The sequence below is a fragment of the Equus quagga genome, chromosome 4 (genome assembly GCF_021613505.1).
Source record: "Equus quagga isolate Etosha38 chromosome 4, UCLA_HA_Equagga_1.0, whole genome shotgun sequence".
NCBI classification, from domain to species: Eukaryota; Metazoa; Chordata; class Mammalia; order Perissodactyla; family Equidae; genus Equus; species Equus quagga.
Genome location: NC_060270.1, coordinates 141,646,968 through 141,668,070, shown reverse-complemented (window position 1 = coordinate 141,668,070; position 21,103 = coordinate 141,646,968). Strand labels below are relative to the sequence as shown.

General features: G+C 39.3%; 1 protein-coding gene across 9 annotated transcripts in view; it reads left to right on the top strand.

Annotated features, from left to right (window-relative positions):
- PLEKHM3 (pleckstrin homology domain containing M3) overlaps positions 1–21,103 on the top strand; it is a 173,796-nt gene that overhangs the window by 130,430 nt on the left and 22,263 nt on the right. For 8 of the 9 annotated variants that reach the window (XR_006888200.1, XM_046658199.1, XM_046658202.1 and 5 more), the window contains exon 7: positions 14,007–14,164. Coding sequence is in view for 8 of the 9 variants with exons in the window: in XM_046658199.1 (XP_046514155.1) it covers positions 14,007–14,164 (158 nt within the window). In the remaining variant the exon portion in view is untranslated. Of the gene's footprint in view, positions 1–14,006; positions 14,165–14,422; positions 15,655–21,103 lie in introns of those variants that run through there. The other variant, XM_046658207.1, reaches the window with a different exon arrangement.

Genomic DNA, 21,103 nt, shown 5'->3' with positions numbered 1-21,103 from the left:
TAAACATTTATAATAAAGTGGCAATTCATATTCATTACTTAAATATCAAAAAATACAGAATTTTTCTTGAAAGTATGAAAAGGTTTATTACTTACATAATTGAGGTCTCTGTGATGCACAGAGCAGTCTCAAGCAGGTCCAGAATGGCTGCAGAGAGCAAGGGAAGCCGGCTGCTTGGGGCTTTTATTGTGGTTAGGGCTGGGCCTGGGTGAGGGTCCCACAGGAAGGCAGGAGTTGGAGTTGGGTGGTGTGAAGCTCCAGCAGGTGCTAAAGCAGGAGCATTTGGGCTTCCTTGTCAGCTTGCCCAGGTGTAGGGCACAGAAAGGCAAGCAGGCAGCTTAAAAGCTGTTTGCAGTCAAACATCAAAACAGTTTAACTCTTTGGTACAAATATCATGCACACAAACAGCAGTATCTTCTTCCAATGTTACCACCCAAATTTTTCTTGAAATTTTTCTTTCCTCTCCTCTTACTTCCCCTTTTTTAGTTTTAAGAAGTTACCGTCTCTGTCTGGATCTCTGATAGATTTTTTTTTTAAAGAGGTATAATTGACTAACACTTATTAGTTTCAGGTGTACAACATAATAATTCGATATTTGTATATATTGTGAAATGATCGCTAAAGTCTAGTTAATATCCATCACCATAGTTACAAAATTTTTTCTTGAAATGAGAACTTTTAAGATCTATTCTCTTAGCAACTTGCAAATATTCAATACAGTATCATTAACTATGGTCACCATGCTGTATATTACATCCCCAGGACTTATTTTACAACTGGAAGTTTGTATTCTTTGACACCTTACACCCATTTCCCCTCACATATCCCCTCCACCACCACCTCCCTCACCCCCACCTCTGGCAACCACCAGTCTGTTCCCTGTATCTATGAGCTCAGGGTTTGTTTTGTTTTATTTTGTTTTTAGTTTCCACATATAAGTTAGATCATACAGTATTTGTCTTTCTTTGTCTTATTTCTCTTAGCATAATGCCCTCAAGGTCCATCCATATTGTTGCAAATGGCAAGATTTTCTCCTTTTGGGGCCGGCCCGGTGGCCGAGTGGTTAAGTTCACACACTCCGCTGCAGCGGCCCAGGGTTTCACTGGTTCAGATCCCAGGCGCGGACATGGCACCGTTCATCAGGCCACGCTGAGACAGCGTCCCACATGCCACAACTAGAAGGCCCTGCAACTAAGATATACAACTATGTACCAGGGGGGATTTGGGGAGATAAAGCAGGAAAAAAAAAAAAAAGATTGGCCAACAGTTGTTAGCTCAGGTGCCAATCTTTAAAAAAAAAAAAAAAGATTTTCTTCTTTTTTATGGCTGAATTAGATTCCATTGTACATGTACATATATACTACATCTTCTTTGTCCATTCATCCATCAACAAACACGTTTCTGTTGAAAATAATTCTGCACTGAACATGAGGGTGCAGATATTTTTTCAAGTTAGTGTTATCGTTTTCTTCAAATAAATACCCAGAAGTGGAATTGCTGGATCATGTGGCAGTCCTGCTTTTAATTTTTTGAGGAACCTCCATATGGTGTTCTTCAGTGGCTGCACCAATTTACATTCCCACCAACAGTGCACAAGGGTTCCCTTTTCTCCACATCCTCGCCAGCACTTATCTCTTGTCTTTTTGATAAAAGCCATTCTAGCAGGTGTGAGGTAGTATCTCACTGTAGTTTTGATTTGCATTTCCCTGATGATTAGTGATGTAGAGCATCTTTTTGTATACCTGTTGACCACCTGTATGTCTTCTTTGGAAAAATGTCCATTCAGATCCCCTACCCATTTTTAAATTGAATTACCTGGGAGTTTTTTTGCTAATGAGTCGTATGAGTTCTTTGTATATTTTGGATGTTAACCCCTTATCACATGTATGATTTGCAAGTATTTTCTTGCATTCAGTAAGTTGCCTTTTCATTTTGTTGGTGATTTACTTTGCTGTGCAGAAGCTTTTTAGTTTGATGTAGTCCCACTTGTTTATTTTGGCTTTTGTTGCCTTTGCTTTTGGTGTCAAATCCAAAAAATTATCACTAAAACCAATGTCAAGGAGCTTACTGCTTATGTTTTCTTCTGAGTTTTATGTTTTCATGTCTTACATTCAAGTCTTTAATCCATTTTGAGTTAATTTTTGTGTATGGTATAAGGTAGTGGTCTAGTTTCATTCTTTTGCATGTGGCTGTCTGGTTTTCCCAACACCATTTGTTGAAGACACTCTCCATTTCCTGTTGTATACTCTTGGCTCCTTTGTCATAAATTATTTGACCATGTATTTGTGGGTTATTTCTGGGCTCTCTATTCTGTTCCACTGATCTGTGTGTCTGTTTTTATGCCAGTACCATATGGCTTTGACTATTATATCTTCATAATATAATTTGAAATCTGGGAGCATGATGCCTCCAGCTTTGTTCTTCTTTCTCAAGATTGCTTTGGCTATTCGGAGTCTTTTGTGGTTCCATACGAATTTTAGGATTGTTTGTTCTATTTTTATAAAAAATGGCATTGGAATTTTGATAGGGATTGCATTGAGTCTGCAGACTGCTTTGTGTAGTGTGGACATCTTAACAATGTTAATTCTTCCAATCAATCCATGAGCATGGAACATCTTTCCATTTCTTTGTGTCGTCTTCAGTTTCTTTCATCAGTGTCTTATAGTTTTCAGTGAACAGGTCTTTCACCTCCTTGGTTAAATTGATTCCAGGTATTTTATGCTTTTTGATGCAATTGTAAGTGGGATTGTTTTCTTAATTTCTTTTTCTGACAGTTCACTGCATAATTCTGTTGTTAAAGTCTGCACTTCTCTGCCCCACACCCCGCTTTGCAGAGGTAGCTTTTATTAATTATAGCCAGCCTGTCTTCTTCCAGACATTTCTACATATTTACAAATGTTAATTAATTATTTATTTTTTGCAAGTGGGATCAAACTATACTACCTTTCTGTATCTTGCCTTTTGCACTTAACAGTATATTGTGGATATTTGGGCACATGTACACATTCACTGCACATAAAAGTTTGCCTTGTTCTTCCATCACAGTAGAGTTACCTTAATTCTTAACTGTGCAGTTTTTTCTGTGAGGACCAGTACTGCAGTGAGCAGCCTCATACATTTCTTAGTGCACTCACCTGAAGGTATCTGTAGCATAAAATCATTAACATGAGGCTGCCAGGCCAAAGGGGACGCATGCTTTGTAGTTGGATAATGTTGCCACTTGGCTTCTGAAAAGGTGGAACCAGTTTATACTTCCATGTAGTGTCTTGAGAATGCCTGTTTTCCTACACCCACATTAACTTTCTATATTAAGGATAGTTTTAATCCTCACCAGGTTGATAAATAAAATAACTTCACACTATTATTTTATTTATTATTTTGTATTTTTTTCTGTTCTAAGTAAGGTTGAGCATTTCTTTTATGTGTTATTGGCCATTTGTAGTTTTTGTGAATTGCCTGTTTATTTCATTAACCTGTATTTAAATTATATTGTTGGACTTTTTCTTACTAATTTGAAAGAGCTCTTTATATGTTAAAGAAATTGGCACTTTTATCATATAAATAGGAAATATTTTTCCCAATTTTTTGTCATATGACTTTGTAAGTGGTATTTTGATTGTACTAATTTTTTATTTTTATATATGCAGATTTATCACTCTTATGTGGTTTCCAAGATGATAAAATATTTACCCCATGTAAATGTTTTTCTAACATTTCTCTCTAATACCTTTTTCTAGTTTTAAAAATATTTTTATGGTTTTCATTTTATATTTAAATATTCAATTTATCTGGAATTACATTTTTTTATGAAATGAGTTAAAGATTCAGCTTTATTTTTTCCCATGCTGGCTAACCAGTTGCCCCAACATTAATTATTAAGTAATTTATCCTTCCCCACTTTCCTTGAATACTAAATTCCCATATGCCACACATGTTTGAATCCGTGTCCTGGGTAGACAGATGTCCAACATACAGACACCACAAACAGCAGATAATATTCTTGAAAGACAAGACGTGTGAAATCCTAATCAGTACTTTGTGGTGAGTGTGGTTCACTACTTGTTGATGCCTTGAGGCAAAGAGTGAAAATTACTGACGATCTTGAGACTATGGCATGCAAGCGAATGGAGCGCTCGTCTCAGTTTACGTGCAGGGTTGTTTCCCTCATCAGTGACCCAGCAACTCATGAGATCTCAACCTTCTAGCCAGGAACTCACTTTAGTTTCTCATGTAATCTTAGGCACTGCTGGTCTCATAAAAGCTGTTAAGTAATAACAGTGTGGAGCACTTACATGGTGCTTTTCATCCCTGAGTGCTATCTAAACATTAACTAATTAAATGCATTGATGAAAGGAAGGGATTTGCAGAGGTCTTCAGGAAAACTGGTATCTGGTTGCACACCTGTGAGGGGATGATTCCTGAAAAGCATTAACTCCCTCTTTGAATGGCACTTAGCAAGAGGAGGAATAAAAAGCTGACGACATTATTTCGCTTCTTTTGAAAATTTCCTTGGGTATCTTCTAATTAGTCTGGTTAAACTCACCTTTTATCTGTCTCCCCAGATATCCCCTTTCTACGTTCCTGGGGGCATTCAACAAGCTTCTTTTGATGTTTTCCCTGTTGGTTCATCACAAAATCATAGAATCTTCAAACTAAGAGGGATCTGTATTGATCATCTAATTCTAAATGACTTCGTCCAATCACTTTATTTTGTAGCTGAGGAAACTGAGGCATGGAGAGGTTTAGCAACTCACAGAAAAGGTCCTACAGCTTACTGGGGCCTTAACTGGGAACAGAAGCCAAGGTTCCTCACTCCCCTTCAGCTCTCAGGCAGCTTTGTCCTTTGTTTCTTTTTGTGAGCATCCAATTGCCTTTCTCTATTTTTCCACCTTTTTTCTTTCTGCTTCCTTCCTTCTCCCACCTCTCCTTTCTGTCTTTACTCTCTGCCTTTCTCTCTCCTGTCCCTACTGATCAGGTAATGGGGCTTGTATTCCTCCTCTGTTTCTCTCTCCCTTTACACATGGGGTATTCTGTTGTTTTTCTGTTCAGATGTCTCACACTGGCGTCTCCTCAAGTCCTCTCTGAAAAACCGTATTTCCTCACTTCTCCCACATACTGGGAGTTACTTTGATTTGTTCTGTTTTTTCCAGCTGTAGTTGCTTCTCCCAGTAATAAAGTTACTTTTCTTGGCTTGGTAAATAGCCTGCAGTTTAAGTTGATGTTAAGTCCATTTTTGTCAAAGAATTTTGTGTTATTTTAATTAATGAGTTTCAGTTCATCAATAATATATTAATATAGTTCAACCAGTAATAAAACACTATTCAAAATCATACTCCATTTTCGGAAAATTACACAAGATGTGACCATTTAAAAGAATTTTCATACAAGGACTGAATATGTTGAATAATAAAACTTTCCTTGAGGCAAAGGCAGATCGGGTTCAGATCAAAGGTGGTTGTAAACCTGGACCAGTCCAGACTGTGCATCTTGCTTCCATGCAGGGCTGAGTCAGTTCTAGAAATCCTCCATTTCCACGGTGGATCAGTAGGTGTCTGGTGAGCTCAGACGTCTCAGGCTGAACCAAACACTGAGGCTGCACTCTGACCCCAGAGGCCCTCAGAGAGGCCCCTTCTAGATTGGTAAAGAGAGCTTAAGAGGGAGAGTAGGGGCCTGTCACTGAACAGCTGGGTGACCTTGGGCGGCTCACAGCACCTGCCTGGGCCTCCATTTTCTCCTGTGTTAAGTAAGAATGCTGAGTCAGCAAGACCGTTAGGGCCTTTCCTTATTTACTGTTTAATAGTGTCTTAACCAGGAACTAGTGCCGAAGTGAAGAGTAGAGACCCAAATCAGATTTATTTCTGGCATGTAACTAATTAACTCAATGGACAAGTTAAATTATGCTGACCACACCATGGGAATTTTCTGGAACTGTCTCAATTTAAAATATTTTCATCTATTTTCCCCATCAATAATACACATGTGCTTATATTAGACTATGCAGCTTTTTTGGGGGCTCAGAATAGTTGGACCACATAATTGTACTTGCTCTTTGCAAATGCTTCCACTGAAGTTCCATGAGATTGTGGCCTGACTAGGCCATACCCCTAGAGGTGCTTTACGTGGTGCAGAAAAACTGTCTGAAGTAGGCCCTATTCATATGTTTTTGAGTAAGAAATTTGTGTTCTTGGGTTCATCTTTGCCATTCAGCTACTGAAGAAAATTGAAATTGAAATTTCTTTCTCCTTTATTCGCTAAGACTTTGTTTCCAGCAAGAAGCAAAATCTAATTTGATAGAAATGATGTAATTTGATAGGAAAATGTAAATCTTACCCAATTAGATCAAGCCAGAATAAATTATTACATAATTTCCAAACTCTAAGTAAAAGCTGTCACCTTTGGGAGAGGATCAGATAGGAGCTAATGGTGACATCACAGTCCACCCTCACTGACGTGCTCGATTAGCCAGATCTCAGCTGCCTCAGAGCAGTCCTGTGATGGAGGAACAGGTGGGAGCAGCTCATCAGAGGAGGCACAGTTTTCTGTTTACATACAGACAGCCCAGCATTGAGCCATGATGAGGAGCTCAAGGCTTAATTATGGGAAAATAGGGTTTTTAACAAACTTGTTTGAAATAGGAAAATCCCCTCTACTTTTTATTTTCTCTTTGCTTTTTATATCTATTTTTAAGAAAAATAATATGGTGGTATGCTGTTTGTTTTCTCTTTTTAAGGATTTATGATTAAGGGGAATAAAGTTTAGAATTGAATGAAGATTCAGAATATTCTCACTGTGTGTTAGGGTTTTCAAACTTGAGCAGAATCCACAGGCTGTGTTTTCCTAACTTTCCATGAACTCACCTGGCCTAGTTCACTAGACTTTAGTGTACTCACCTGTTAATGCTGAGAAATGGCACTCAGAAAGAAAGTAGTGCAACCTTTGATGGTCCTCTGGCCAAGGAAATGCAAACTAAATTATATTGGAAATCATTTTACAGTGTGTGACAGTTTTGATTCTCCCATTTCCTCCAGCTAGCTTATTCCTAGTGAGTGAGTGGCGGGTGGCTTTGTTTAAGGTGAATGGGTCTTTTGGTTGGACTTTCAGAGGAGGGGCCATTTGTCAAGTGCGGCAGCCCGCTTCATCAGAGTCTTCCCAGCAGTTGTCCAGAATCTGGATGTGACTCAGTGGCTGAGGAATGCTTGTACTGAGACAGAAGGAACTGCACAAATCAGGGGGAGGAATTAACCAACGCATAAAGAGATCCATTGAGTAAGAGCTTTTTCTCTCTTTTTTCTTGTCCAAGTTGTTGGTGCTCTGTCCCTCTCCCCCTGTAGATTTTGAATTTTGTGGTGGTGCCAAGGAGTGAAGGTAACAGGCATAAAAGAACCATTTGTGTCCTTTTCCCAATCCCACAGATCCCTATGGGCTACAGGCCTTGAACATGACACTGCAATTTCCTGGTGCCACACATGAGTAATAAGCAGCTGTTTCTGAAACTGTGGTTTGGAGAAGGCAGCACTAGGTTATTTTTTAAGTTAATTGTAATTTTTGATTGGTCTGCAAGAAAGTAAATCAAATAAAGTCTGTTGTCTTAGTCTGCAAGAAAGCCATAGGCCTCAGATTCCAGTGTTGACCATCTTGACCAGAATAGAAGAGGGAAAATGCATATCCCTGAGCTGTAAGTTGAACCCAGCGGCTCTCGCGGGCTGCTGTCACTCAAGAAGGGTAAGCATATTTGGTATGTTTGTCAGCTAGCTGGATCATGGAAAGCGATAGTTGACAGTTCTTTGAGTTTTGGGAGTACCTGACATGATAGAGTGAAAAGAATTTGTAGAGAGACTGCAAAAGTGAAAAGTAGCAAAATCCGGAAGAAGATATCAGCTTGATATTGCATTTTGCCCTTATGCACGATGGAAGGACACATAGTTTTAGTTACAAATGGAAGAATGTAGTAGTCTTTGAACACCCAGTTGGTATATTACCTCTGAGTCGTATATGCACTCTCCTGAAGTAAATAAATCAGACAAGCACCTTACTTAGTACAAGAAATTAAGTTTAATGGAAAACAGAAACAAACTCTTTCAGCCTGTTTTGGACATCTGCCTTTTCTCAAGGAGATAGGGCAATTTGGTGTATGGAAAAGATGAAGAAAGTTGAGTGTAGCGTGTGAGGAGATGGGGGAAGAGTTAAATGTGTTTTCTGCTAATTACTTTGTCGTGATTTTGTTCACATAGACAGGCACTTTGGAGAAAGTAAATGGAGGGATAAGTGAACCTCGTCTCAGAGGTCTGTTTCTCCATCACTTGTGACGTATCCAAAGGACCACCTGGTTGGCCAAAACCACCAGCCTTCTAGGGCTAAAGATGAATGGGGTGGCCTTGTGACTGTTGATGGATTGTTATAAACTTATATTAACCTGTGACTAACTTAATTACAAGTAGGAAAAAAGTATGAAAGACAATTTCCAACCTTGCTCTTTCCACTCTGCCCCACTGCTTCCCAGTACCCAAAGACAACCAAGTTCTGGGGGAGTATCAGAAGCTCTGTAATGTCAGCCTCTCTGGGGGACTCCCTAATGAATCAAACTACTGCACACCAGGAAAATGCACCCAACTTGTCAAGAAGCAAAAATTTTACCACCATTAGATTTTTTTTAACAAGCTAGTGGCTATTATTATTATTTTTTTTTTTTGAGGAAGATGAGCCCTGAGCTAACATCTGCTGCCAATCTTCCTCTTTTTGCTGAGGAAGACTGGCCCTGAGCTGACATCCATGCCCATCTCTATATGTGGGACGCCTGCCGCAGCATGGCTTGCCAAGCAGTGCCATGTCCACACCCGGGATCCGAACCAGCCAACCCTAGGCCGCCAAAGCAGAACATGCGCACTTAACTGCTGCACCATCGGGCAGCCCCCTGGCTAGTATATTTTTATTTATTTTTTTTTTTGAGGAAGATTAGCCCCAAGCTAACATCTGCCACCAATCCTCCTCTTTTTGCTGAGGAAGACTGGCCCTGAGCCAACATCCATGCCCATCTTCCTCCACTTTATATGTGTGATACCCGCCACAGCATGGCTTGACAAGCGATGGGCAGGTCCGCATCTGGGATCTGAACCAGCAAACACCAGGCTGCTGAAGTGAAACATGCGAACTTAACTGCTGTGCCACCAGGCTGGCCTAGGCTAGTATTATTAAGGAAGTACTTTTGTGGTTTACTTTGCCCTAGTCAGTCCTGGCTTGCTCTCAGTGATATTGGAAGCCCCTGGATCAACTCTAGCCTGGATACAGTTTGTAGGACTATTCCCCATTCTGGGCCCTGTTGGGACTGCTGCCAGTTCAGGAGGCTCTCCAGTTTAGGGTTGACACAGCAGAGTTCTCGTGTCTGGCAACCCTCAGCCTCTTTGCTTGTTGGCTAGCTTGTTGGTCATTTGACTTTCTCTTGCCCAGAATCATTTTCCAGGTCCATTGACATCCTGACAGCTCTTTTCTACTCTTCGTTCTCAGTTGGAACCTGAGTAGGCGCCTCGGGCTTTGGTTTTCTTTGAGGCCACCATCTTCCTGGTGTTTGTGGAATATGGCTCTGACCTTAAGCTCCCACCAAGAAGGCTAGGAAGTGGGAGTGAAAGTTGCAAGACTGTTGGGGGCAGGAGGAGATGGTAGGATGCAGGACATTTGATTTCTTTTTAAGCAATTATCCAAAGTAAAGATATATCTGGTTTTTAAAAAGAACCCTAGGAGATGTCACACCTGAAGCCTACTTTTTATATTGGTAAAACCTTTAGACCAGAAGGCAGAAGAGCTAGATTCCGTTCCCAGTGCTGCTAGTAGTTATATTCAAAGACAAGATTTAAACTTCCTAAATATACCTTTACCCTTAGGAAGTTGTAAGTATAAAGTTTTCCTTTCTATAATATTAAAGAAGTGTTTGTAAATTCTGAAATAAACTTATAGAATATTACCTCACATTTCTAGAGGAAAAATTTCCAGCAGCTTCAGCCCTTTAGAACATGAACCTAGGTTGACAAATAGGAAGAGCAATTAATCAGGTGTAAAGAAGCAGAAAGAGTTCCTGAGTAGCTGAGCTGCCACCAAATCCATGTGCTCTTTCTGCTCCTCCCTAAACCGCAGAGTGGAGTGGCTGAAAATGTTTGAGACACAAAGGTAGCCCTAAGATATGACTGCTGCGGCCAAGGAAAGAGACAAGAAAGCATCTTTGGTCAGTCAGCAAGAACTCAGGTGGCTGGCAGAGAGAGGATATTTAGGACAAGTATGAGACTCAGTCTTTGCCTTCAAGCAATTTACATTCTTTTAGGTTGCTCCATATAAAATCCCGTTTTATAGGTAGTATCACCATTTTTATATGTTCAGTCTGCAGTGGGATAAGTGAAACAATCACATGTTAAATAGTTGCAAAGACTACAAAACAGCATCAATTTCTATGTTAAATTGTATGGTGTAAAAGTAAGTTATATGAAGCACAAGAGATCTATGACAGCTAAAGTAGCCAAAGATGGGTTTCCAGATGAAGCCATAATAGATCTGAGCCATGAAGCCTAGGAGAAATTTAAATAAGGGTTAAGAAGAGAAGTGAAACTCCAGATAGAGGAAAGGACATGGTGAAGGCCCAGGAGCCAGAGTAAACATGTTCTACTCAGGGAAAAGTTCCTCACAACAGAAAATACATATTAACAAATGGAAAATGAGTTTGGGTAGATAGTGTGGAGTCAGCTTATGCAAACACCTGTACACCAGGCAAAATGTAAGCTCCAGTTTTATCTGGTTCACTCTTGTGTCGAGTATCTGGGATGTGATAACTCAATATAATTTTATGAAATGAATGAGTGAAGAGTTTTTGTTAATGATAAAATAAGAACTCACCAAAGGTTTGAAGGAAGACGTGATACACGAAGAAAGTGATGTCTTAAACTGTAGTATATATTCTGGATGGATCAAAGGAAATAGACTGTCATCCAAAAATAAAACTAGAAGATTATTTCATTAATCTAGAGAGGGATGATAAAAGCCTGGGGTAGGATGAGAAAACGAGACTTACACTAGAAACATTTAAAAGAGAATCAACATGAACTTTGAAAACATTATGCTAAGTGAAAGAAGCCAGTTACAAAAGACCACATATTGTACGATTCTGTTTACATGAAATATCCAGAATAGGTAAGTCTATAGAGACAGAAAGTAGACTATTGGTTGCCTAGGCCTTGGGCGACGGGTTAAAGGGAAAAGGGGAGTGACTACTAATGGGTATGGGAATTTTGGGGAGAGTTGATGAAATGTTCTAAAATTCATTGTGGTGGTGGTACACAACTCTGTGGGCAAACAAAAAATGGTTCAACTATAGGCTTTAACTAGGTTAATTACATGGTATGTGAGTTATATGTCAATAGAGCTGTTATTTAAAAAGAGAGAAAGGGAATCAATAAAACGTAGTACATGATGAGCGATGTGTATTTGATGGAGAAAATAAGCCACTCACTATAGACACCATAATATCCAGTTTGAGTCTCCTTGAAATAACAAGAATGTCCACTAACACCATTACTATTTAATATTGTTTTAGGAGCACTGGACAATGCAATAAGATATGAAACATGAACAGAGATGTAACACTAGAAAGGAAGGGACCAGGTTATTACTTTCAGAAAAACCAAAAGAATTACTTAAAAATGATTAGCATTCATGAAAATTCAGTAATATAGTCATATGTAAGATGTACACAAATGTCAGTATATTCTAATATACCAGCAATAGCTAATAAGAAAAAGTATTGTATAAAAGTTTAACCTTAAAAAAATCTAAATAGGAACAAAGGAAAAAACCAAATTTTTATTAAGCAATAATAAATGAAGATTTAATAAAATGAAGATATAGATCAGGTTCTTTGATAGGGAAACTAAATATTGTAAAGGTATTAATCCCCAAATTAATTTTTAAAAGCTTATTAAAATCCCTAGATTGGAGTAAATATACATTGCTGACAGTATAAATTTGGTGAAATATTTCAAAACGTTCATACCCTTTGTCCCAAGGAAATCTTCTAGATAGAGAAAAACCTTGATTCACAAGATGTCCAGTCTCCTCCAAATCCTGGATGATGATTCTCATGTCTCCCTTAAGGCCTTCTTTTCTCATCCTCAGTTCCTGCAAATAACCTTTACTTACTTGGTTTCCAGACTGTCCTATATCCTGATGTTTGCCCATAAATGGACTAGAGTTTGTTAGTGCCTCTCTTAAAATGTGTCATTAGCCTTGGTTGTTTAGGGAAGGGTGAAATAAGTAAAGCCAAACTCAGCTGAAGTCTTGTTATCACAGTTTAGAAAGAACCTAAGACACGCTGGAGAGTGTTTCCTGGTGGTCAGGTATATGATGTGGTCGTGATTATTTCTTAGAAAGTGGGTATCATGTTGATATTAGGAGCATACTTTACTGGGGTGTATCGGAGTTAATGGTCCGTGAGAAAACATAAATAAAAGGAGGTCTGTCTATGGCTTCCTGAAGGTCATGGAGAGAAGAGTAAGTCAGAGAAGGGTGGGCAGTGTGCCTGCTTGACTCAAAAGACAGCCAGCATAATTTCTACTGCCTTTATTAGGAAAAAAATCCACTCTTATAAAGTAGTAAACCTGATTTTTCTGTTCACTTTCTGCATCTTAATGCAAAAATAATACACGTTGTTTTAAAAAATGCAAAAAACAACTATATACAAAGTGAAAGACTTGCTTCTCCAACCTGCTCCCTTCTTTAGAGTAGTCACTATTGTGCTCATTTTTAAAGCATCGTGGATTGTTCTGTGCTGTTTAAAAAGCATGTTGGTTTCTATCTCTAATATTACATGTGGCTTCATTTTTTGCAAAATACATAATTACGTTCCTTGTACTCTTATTTTTGTATTCAGTTACTTTTTACTCATGTTGGCACTGTAATTTCTCTTTAGGTATGATTTACTACATTTCCTTCAGATGTTTTTATGTGAAATTGTCATTTTAACTATGTATTCATTTGAAAGTATCCAGCTATTTCCAATTATTTCCAGCTATTTCCAAATTAAATTTCATCTTCATTTTTTTCTTATATCAAAATCAGCATGCATATGCATGTGCATTAATGAGAGGGAAATAAAGGCAGATTTTATCTTGTTAGTGTATGAGGCCCATGCAGTATTAGTTAAGTGAGGAGGGATCTGACTGACTATAGGTTCCAAACTTATGGATGTTGGCAGGCCAACAGGTGAGGTACTTATGGGAGGCAGGAGATGCAAGACACTAGGGCTTCGTGGGGACACCTGTCAGCTAGAGAGCTCCTGCTCACTGGGATAACAGTGCCTACCCAAAATCAGGATCATAAACATGTTGGAATTCAGGCCTGGTTTTGCTAGCTCTAATGATTTTTCAAAAGAAGCCAAAAATCTGTATTGTTATGTGAACTCTCCCCTTTATTAAATTGGCTCATTTTTTTAAACATTAAGAGATTTTTAAAAAATCTTCACGCTGAATGCTGCCTTCAGATAGTCAAATTGAAACCTCTTTATATTATTGTGCTTATCAGCCACAGAAGAAAACTATTTTTCCACATTTGTTATATGTTCTTGGGGAAGAAGGTAAAAATCTATCCTGTTAAACTTTTCAGAGAAAAGGTATTATTGAACTGGTATTTACCCTGTATGTTTTCAGTCTGCTTTGGGAAATCCACCACACTGTAACCGTGAAGTTGGTGTTTGAAAGCAGGGTTCCCCACTTGTTGGTCCTCAGTCCCCTTCACCACACTACAAAGAAGGAGGAATACAAAGAAGTTTCAGCGTCTTCATTTTCCAGCCTCCAGTGGTTTAAACCAGAGAGTTCTTTTGGAGCAAAAATACTGTCTTTTCTTTCTCAGAGTTGCTGAGAATTATAATTAGAGGTTTTTCTGTTGTGTAAAGGAAGGGAATTCCAGTCCTCCTGTATCTCCAAGACTTCCGTTCTCAATGAATTTGCTTCCCTGTCCCATTTCTCTTTCTGCAGGTGATAGAGGGAAAGCTGGCTCCATTCTTGGGCAAGGTCATTAAATTTGCCGCCTCCCACGTGTACAGCTGCAGTCTCTGTAGCCAGAAGGGGTTCATCTGTGAGATCTGTAACAACGGAGAGATCCTCTACCCTTTTGAGGATATTTCAACAAGCAGGTACAGAATATCTTGCTTAGAGAAGCATACCTGAACATGTCTCGTGCGGTTTCATTGGCCAGATCAGGCCGGCTTTTAGTCCAGTGCTTATCTCTCTCTTCCCGTGTCAGATTTCCCTTATTCTTGGGGACTCTTTAGCCTTTGGTTTCCTGTGCTTATTTCCAACTCTTCCCTCAACACCTTTATCCAGAATAAGATAACAGTGTTGCAAAGAAGCATCAGTTTATTCTGCCTTATTGGGTAACACAGAGTGTTCAGATGCATGTTTAGGATGAAGATTGGGAGGAAGAATCCTCACAAGCCTTTCAGGGCCAAGTGATGGGCAGTGGGAAGTCGCAGTCCCAGAAGAAGGCCAAGACTGATGGACCAAGGACTAACACTAATGGACACTGGGGAACAGCTGTCTGCCTCACCATCTGCTCTTCTCCACAGATCACTGCAGTATAGTGATGAAAGTTTTAGGACCCAAAGGAGAGAAAAGTGGGAGTTTATGTGGGATTATTTTTCTAACCAAAGTAATATTTGGATATCATCACATCCCTTGAGTGATGGATGATTTTCCCCCCAAGTGAGAGCAGGGGTTTTACTGTTGCTTTTCTTAAATCACAAAATGATACATATCACTTTTCCTTTCATCCCAAAAGCATACTAGAAATATGCACACTTTGTGTGTATGTGCACTGGCTTCTTTGGGCATGGATGTCATGACTCATTTCCCACCCTGCAGGGCTAACTTATGCTGTGGTTCAGGACAGAAGGTGAGGCATGTAGCCACGAAGAGCTGGAGCATGGAGGGTAGAGCTAAAATATTAAGAGTTGACTCAGCCTTTCTGGCCTCTTCTTAAACCCAAAGACTCTTTGTAAATATCCAGGAACTTGGGTTGGCCCCACACACAGAAAGACAGACACATAAGCACACAGACACACACACAGACCTACACTCACACACACAGAGACACACACACTAACACACATAGACACACAGACATACACACATACATAGACACACACAGACATACGCTCACACTCACAGACACAGACATACACACTCCAGCTTCCAGTTCCCTGAATACAGGTACTTAGCTCACAGCCTAGAGTTACATACTTTTTAAAAATGTACACCACACAAAACTTCTACACAAATGTCATAGCAGCAGTATTCATAATAGCCAAAAAGTGAAAATAACATAATAGCCAAAAAGTGAAAATAACATAAATGCCCATTAACTGATTAACGGATAAACAAAATGTGGTCTCTCCATACAACGAAATACTACTCAGCCTAAAAAGGAACAAAGTACTGGCACATGCTACAGCATGGATGAACCTTGGAAACATTCTGCTGAACAAAAAGAGCCAGTCACAAAGCCCACGTTTTATGTTCTGTTTATATGAAATGTCCCAAATAGGCAAGTCCGTAGAGACAGAAAGGAGGCTTCCCCCCTATGGCTGGGGAAGGGAAAAAAGAGGAACTTCTAGTGAGTACAGGTTTCTTTTGGAGGTGATTAAATGTTCTGGAATTAGACTGTGGTGATGGTCACACAGTCTTTTAAATACACTAAAAATCAAGGAATTATATACTTTAAAAGGTTGAATTTTATGGTGTGTAAATTATATCACAATAAAAAGCACTTAATAAAAAAATAAAAATTGAACTTAAAAATGCTTCTGACTGAATAAACCGTATGCTGGGCTACAAAAGAAGTTTTAATAAATTTAAAAAGATTGAGACTATACCAAGTATGTCCTCTGACACATGGAATTAAGATCCCTAGTAGAAAAAAATCTGAGAAACCCCAAAATATTTGAAAATTAAACAATACACTAAAAATTAATGGGTCAAAGAAGAAATCAATCACGAGAAATTTTTAAGTATTTTGAAATGAATGAAAATGAAATATAAAATGTCAAAATGTATGGAATGCAGCTAAACTAGTGCTTAGAGTGAAAATTATAGCTATAAACACCTATATCAGAGAAAAAGAAAGGTCTCAAATCAGTAACCTAAAAGTCCATGTTAAGGAACTAGATAATGAAGAGCAAACTAAATCCAAAGCGAGCAGAAGAAAGGACAGAATAAGAATAGAGAAGATATCAGTGAAATAGAAAACAGAAAAGCATTAGGGCAGCGAAACCACAAGTTGGTTCTTTGAAAGAATCAACAAAATTGACAACTCTTTTGCTAGACTGACCAAGAAATTAAGAAAGAAGACACAAATTGCCAAACTCAGAAATGAAAAAGGGTACAGCAACTAAAAGAATTATAAAGAGGTATATAAATAACTTCCTGTCAACAAGTTAGACAACTTAGATGAAACGGATAAATTTCTAGAAAGAAAAACTGCCAAAACTGGCTCAAAAAGAAATACAAATATGAATAGACCTATAACAAGTAATGAAATTGGACTAGTGATTTTTAAGTCTTCTCATAAAGAAGCTGGTGAATTTTGTTGAGTATTTAAAGAAGGAATACCAGTCCGTCACACAAGGATAAAGAGGGGCATTACATAATGGTAAGGGGTAGGTTCTCCAAAAAGACAATAATCCTTAAGGTATGTGAACAGAGAGTCAAAAAATACATGAGGCAAAAACTAATAAAACTGCAAGTAGAAATAGATGAATCCACTATTTTATATATATATACAAATTTTATGTTCAATTTTTATGTAAATCTAAAGCTGTTCTAAAAAAATAAAGCCTATTAAAATAAAACAACTCATTCAACTGAACAGTTGTCTCTAAGACTGAAGCTGAACAGTTTAATAAACTTTATGACAACAATTTTAGATTTACAGAAAAATCACAAATCTAGTGTGGAGTTCCCATATACTCCATACCCAAGTTCCCCTATTAACATCTAATAGTATAGTACATTTGTTACAATATTGATACATGATTATTAGCTAAAGTCCATAGTTTTTCAGATTTCCTCAGTTTTTACCTAGTGTCATTTTTCTGTTCCAAGATCCCACGTTACATTTAGTTGTTGCATCTCCCTAGGCTCCTCTTAGCTGTAAGAATTTTTCAGACTTCATTTGTTTTTATGATCTTGACAGTTTTGAGGAGTACTGGTCAAGTATTTTGTAGAATCCCTGTACTGAGATACACTTGATGTTTTTCTTATGGTTAGACTGGGTTTTACAGGTCTGGGAGGAGGACCACAGAGGTAAAGTGCCATTCTAATCACATCCCGTCACAGCCACGTACCGTCAGCGTGGCTTCTCCCTGGAAAGTTTGTGTCAGCTTTCTCCACTGTACAGTCACTCTTCTTGCCCGCCCCCACCCCTTTCTATACTGTCCTCTTTGGAAGGAACACACTGTGTGCAGCCCACGCGTGAGGAGGGGAAGTGAGGCTCCACCCTCCCTGGGAAGGAGGTAGGTACAGAATTATGTGGACTTCTTCTGCATGAGAGATTTGTCTCTTCTTCTCTATTTATTTATTTTTTCAATTGTTCAGATCAGTATGGACTCATGCATGTTTATTTTATACTTTGGGTTATAATCCAATACTACTTTATTTTGTTGCTCAAACTACTCCAAGTTTGGCCATTCAGCTCTTTCACTTGGCTCCTGTGTCCCTTTGACATACCCCAGTCATTGTGGGGGTTTTGTTTTTGAGCATTTCCTTACTTTCTGGTGCTACTAGATGTTCCATGGTCATCTTACATATTTCTTGCCCTAATCTTAGAAGCAACTCTTTCTCCAGGGAGCTCTGGTTCCTCTTATGAGCGAATACTAGAAACCAAGGTCAGGGTGCTGGGTTGTACATACATTTGTAAAGCCCTTGGTCCCAGGACTCGTCCCTTGACTGGAGCAGAGGTGCTCCCCTCTGACTGCACATCAGAATCTCCTGTGAGACTGTTATTTTAATCCCCAGAATCTGTATCTTCCAAGGCTCCCCATGTGATTCTAAGTCACAGCCAGAACAAAGAACCACTCTTCTAAGACAGCTATGGTTATAGTCAGAGGTGCTAGATTCCCACAACCAGAATGACCACATTAGCACATCTGTGGGCTCGTAGGGGCCTTCACCCAGTAGGAAAGAACATGGAGCTATTTCGAATCCTGTTTCTGCCTTGATCAGATGAAGTTCTCCAAGCGTGCCCAGATGTCTGAGTCAAAGGAGCCCTGACCACCTCCTGCAATTCCAGGTTGATAGTTCTTTCCAGGAACCCACTGAGCTGTCGCTTGTTGTTCACTCCCCGGTTGAACACTGGGAGTAGTTTATACAAGTCTCTGGGAAAGGACAAAAAGAAACACTAATAAAAGATTTAATTAAAGGAAAACTTAATCAGAAATACAGTTGCAGATTTAAGACATGTACATAAAGATGTGCTGAATAAATAAGTGTGGTAAGTAAAAATAAATTTGAATAGTGGATAAATTTTAAAATCTATGTGTAAGTGAATCTTTATGGATGAAGTGATATGATATCTAGGGTTGCTTCAAGATAATCTGATGGTGGGAGAGAGGGGATAAACAGATGAAAGAGACTGATAATTGTTGAAGCTGGTGATAAGTACACAGGAGTTTATTATACTATTCACTCTGCTTTTGAAACTTTCTATAATAAAACATGTTTAAAAATCTGTATGTAGAAATCTTAGGGGCCAGCCATGTGGCTGAGTGGTTAAGTTCACGTGCTTTGCTTCCGTGGCCCAGGGTTTCACCAGTTCGAATGCTGGGCGCGTAAATGGCACCACTCATCAGGCCATGCTGAGGCAGTGTCCCACATAGCACAACCAGAGGAACTCACAACTAGAATATACAACTATGTCCTGGAGGGCTTTGGGGAGAAAAAGAAGAAAATATTTTAGAAATGAGGTATTTAGTGAATTCGTTACCACGTATCCTTGACCATCTTGCTAAATTCAGCATCTCTGTGTCCTCAGAAATATATTTAATATTCTTTCAGATCCAAATGTCATTTGAATAGCATAATTACAATTAAGTAAAAAAAAATTCCGCAAGCATTAGGACTATTCATTCTTTGAATGATGATTTCCTGAGTGTACTGTGTTTCTGCATTGGGCTGGGTTCTGGAGACACACTGTGAACACAGCATGCGCTTTGCTCACAAATAGCTGACAGTCTCTAGTGAGAGGTGAGCCATGGACAGTTGTGTGAAAGTGAGGGCAGAGCCACGGTAGAGAGGTGGACCTGGAGCTCCAAGAAGGGGTACCATCCAGAGGAATGATGTTCCTGGTAGGTAAGAAGAAAGCTCCACATTTTCTAAAAAGGTTAGCTCTGTGTTAATCTAAAGCACTGATTTATGCACTTTGGGATTAGAAGATAGTCAGTTTTAACATATTCATTTGATTTGACCATTTATCAAATGTTAGTCAACTGTCAAACTTTCTTTTCCTCATTAAATTAATTGTTATGCAGAGGGAAGCTTCATGTATGTGTAATTTAGAAATATAGCTCTAGTATTAATTTTTAGAACTCCATCTCCGGTAGACATAGAGAATATGCTGAGTTTGTAGGGGCAGGCACGAATATTTGCTAGTACTAGTGCCAGCAGTTTGCATTTCTCATCATTTAATTCTTGTGCCAGTCCTCTGAGGGAATACTGTTACTCCCTTTTTGTTGTTGTTGTTGTTGTTTTTTTGGTGAGGAAGATTGGTCCTAAGCTAACATCTGTTGCCAATCTTCCTTTGTTTCTTAAGGAGGACTAGCTAACATCAATACCGGTCTTTCTCTGTTTTGTTGTTTTTTCTATATTTTGCATGTGGGGTCCCGCCACAACATGGTTGATGAGCCGTGTGTGTGTCTGCACCTGGGATCCAAACCTGCGAACCCTGGACTGCCAAAGCAGAGCTGGAGAACTTAAAGACTATGCCATCAGGCTGGTCCCTGTCACCTCCATTTTATTAATGAGGAAACCTAGGTTCAAGAAGGCAGTTAACCTTGGCCTGAGAGACAAGGCCCAAACTTGAACCCAAATATATCTGACTGCAAAATCCATGCTTTTTTCATTATGCATCACTGTTTCTTCTGTACCTGTAGTCTTCAAACTGTTTTTCAGCCTACCCCCTAACAGAAATTTGAAAAAATTATGTACTTCTGTCATTGAAGAAGCCTCCCCCAAAACCGTTATTTTGACTTGTCCTTTATACGCCGCCCTAGCAGAGTTAGATTGGGTGGGGAGCCACATACCTTTCTTTTGTAAACTGGCCAAAGGGCTGTCGGTCAGGGGAGAGGGGAAGGAGACGTGGTGGAGCTCCCACCTCTGCGCGTCCCCCCGGCAGGGTGGGTTGGGGGAGGGTCCCTGTGGGGCTGGAGACCTGCCTGCACTGGTTTACTAAGGCAGACTCAGTGAGCTGCACACACACCTCCCCTCCATTCCGAAGTCAATGCTGACAGGTCTGCCTTGAGAGATTCTTTATTCTCAAACACAAATTAAATATATACCTCTCTCTAATTTAAATAGGAAAACACTAAAATCCAAATTGCAAGATTTTAAATACCATAGGAAGACCCAGAATCACAGAATTGCTTTCCTTGAGCCTAGTCCCGCAGTTACAGTCCCAAAGGAAGGAATAAAGCACAGCTTTGGGAGAGAGAGCATTCTATTAAACAGTGATAAAATCCCACATTCTGAGGTGATAGGAATGACAAAACAGCCTCCTTGATTGAGAATAAGAAATAAGGCCTCTAACTTTTCAGAATTACAAGTCAGAAGAGGAGAGTGAACTGCTCTAAGACTTAGGGGAAGACATAAATGTAAAAGCAAAAAAGTCATATAAACCTACAAAATGACCCAGGACTTAGACTTTTTTTTTAAAAACTCCTTAAGTTGCCTACTATCCAACTTCTTTCTGATATCTCTACATCACTGATCTTCTCTTGACCTGAAGGACATAATGCTGCGAAGGAGACTGTCCGGCTTCCCACATTTCTGTGAAGATGCCATTCCTGCACGCTGAAGTGCTTCCA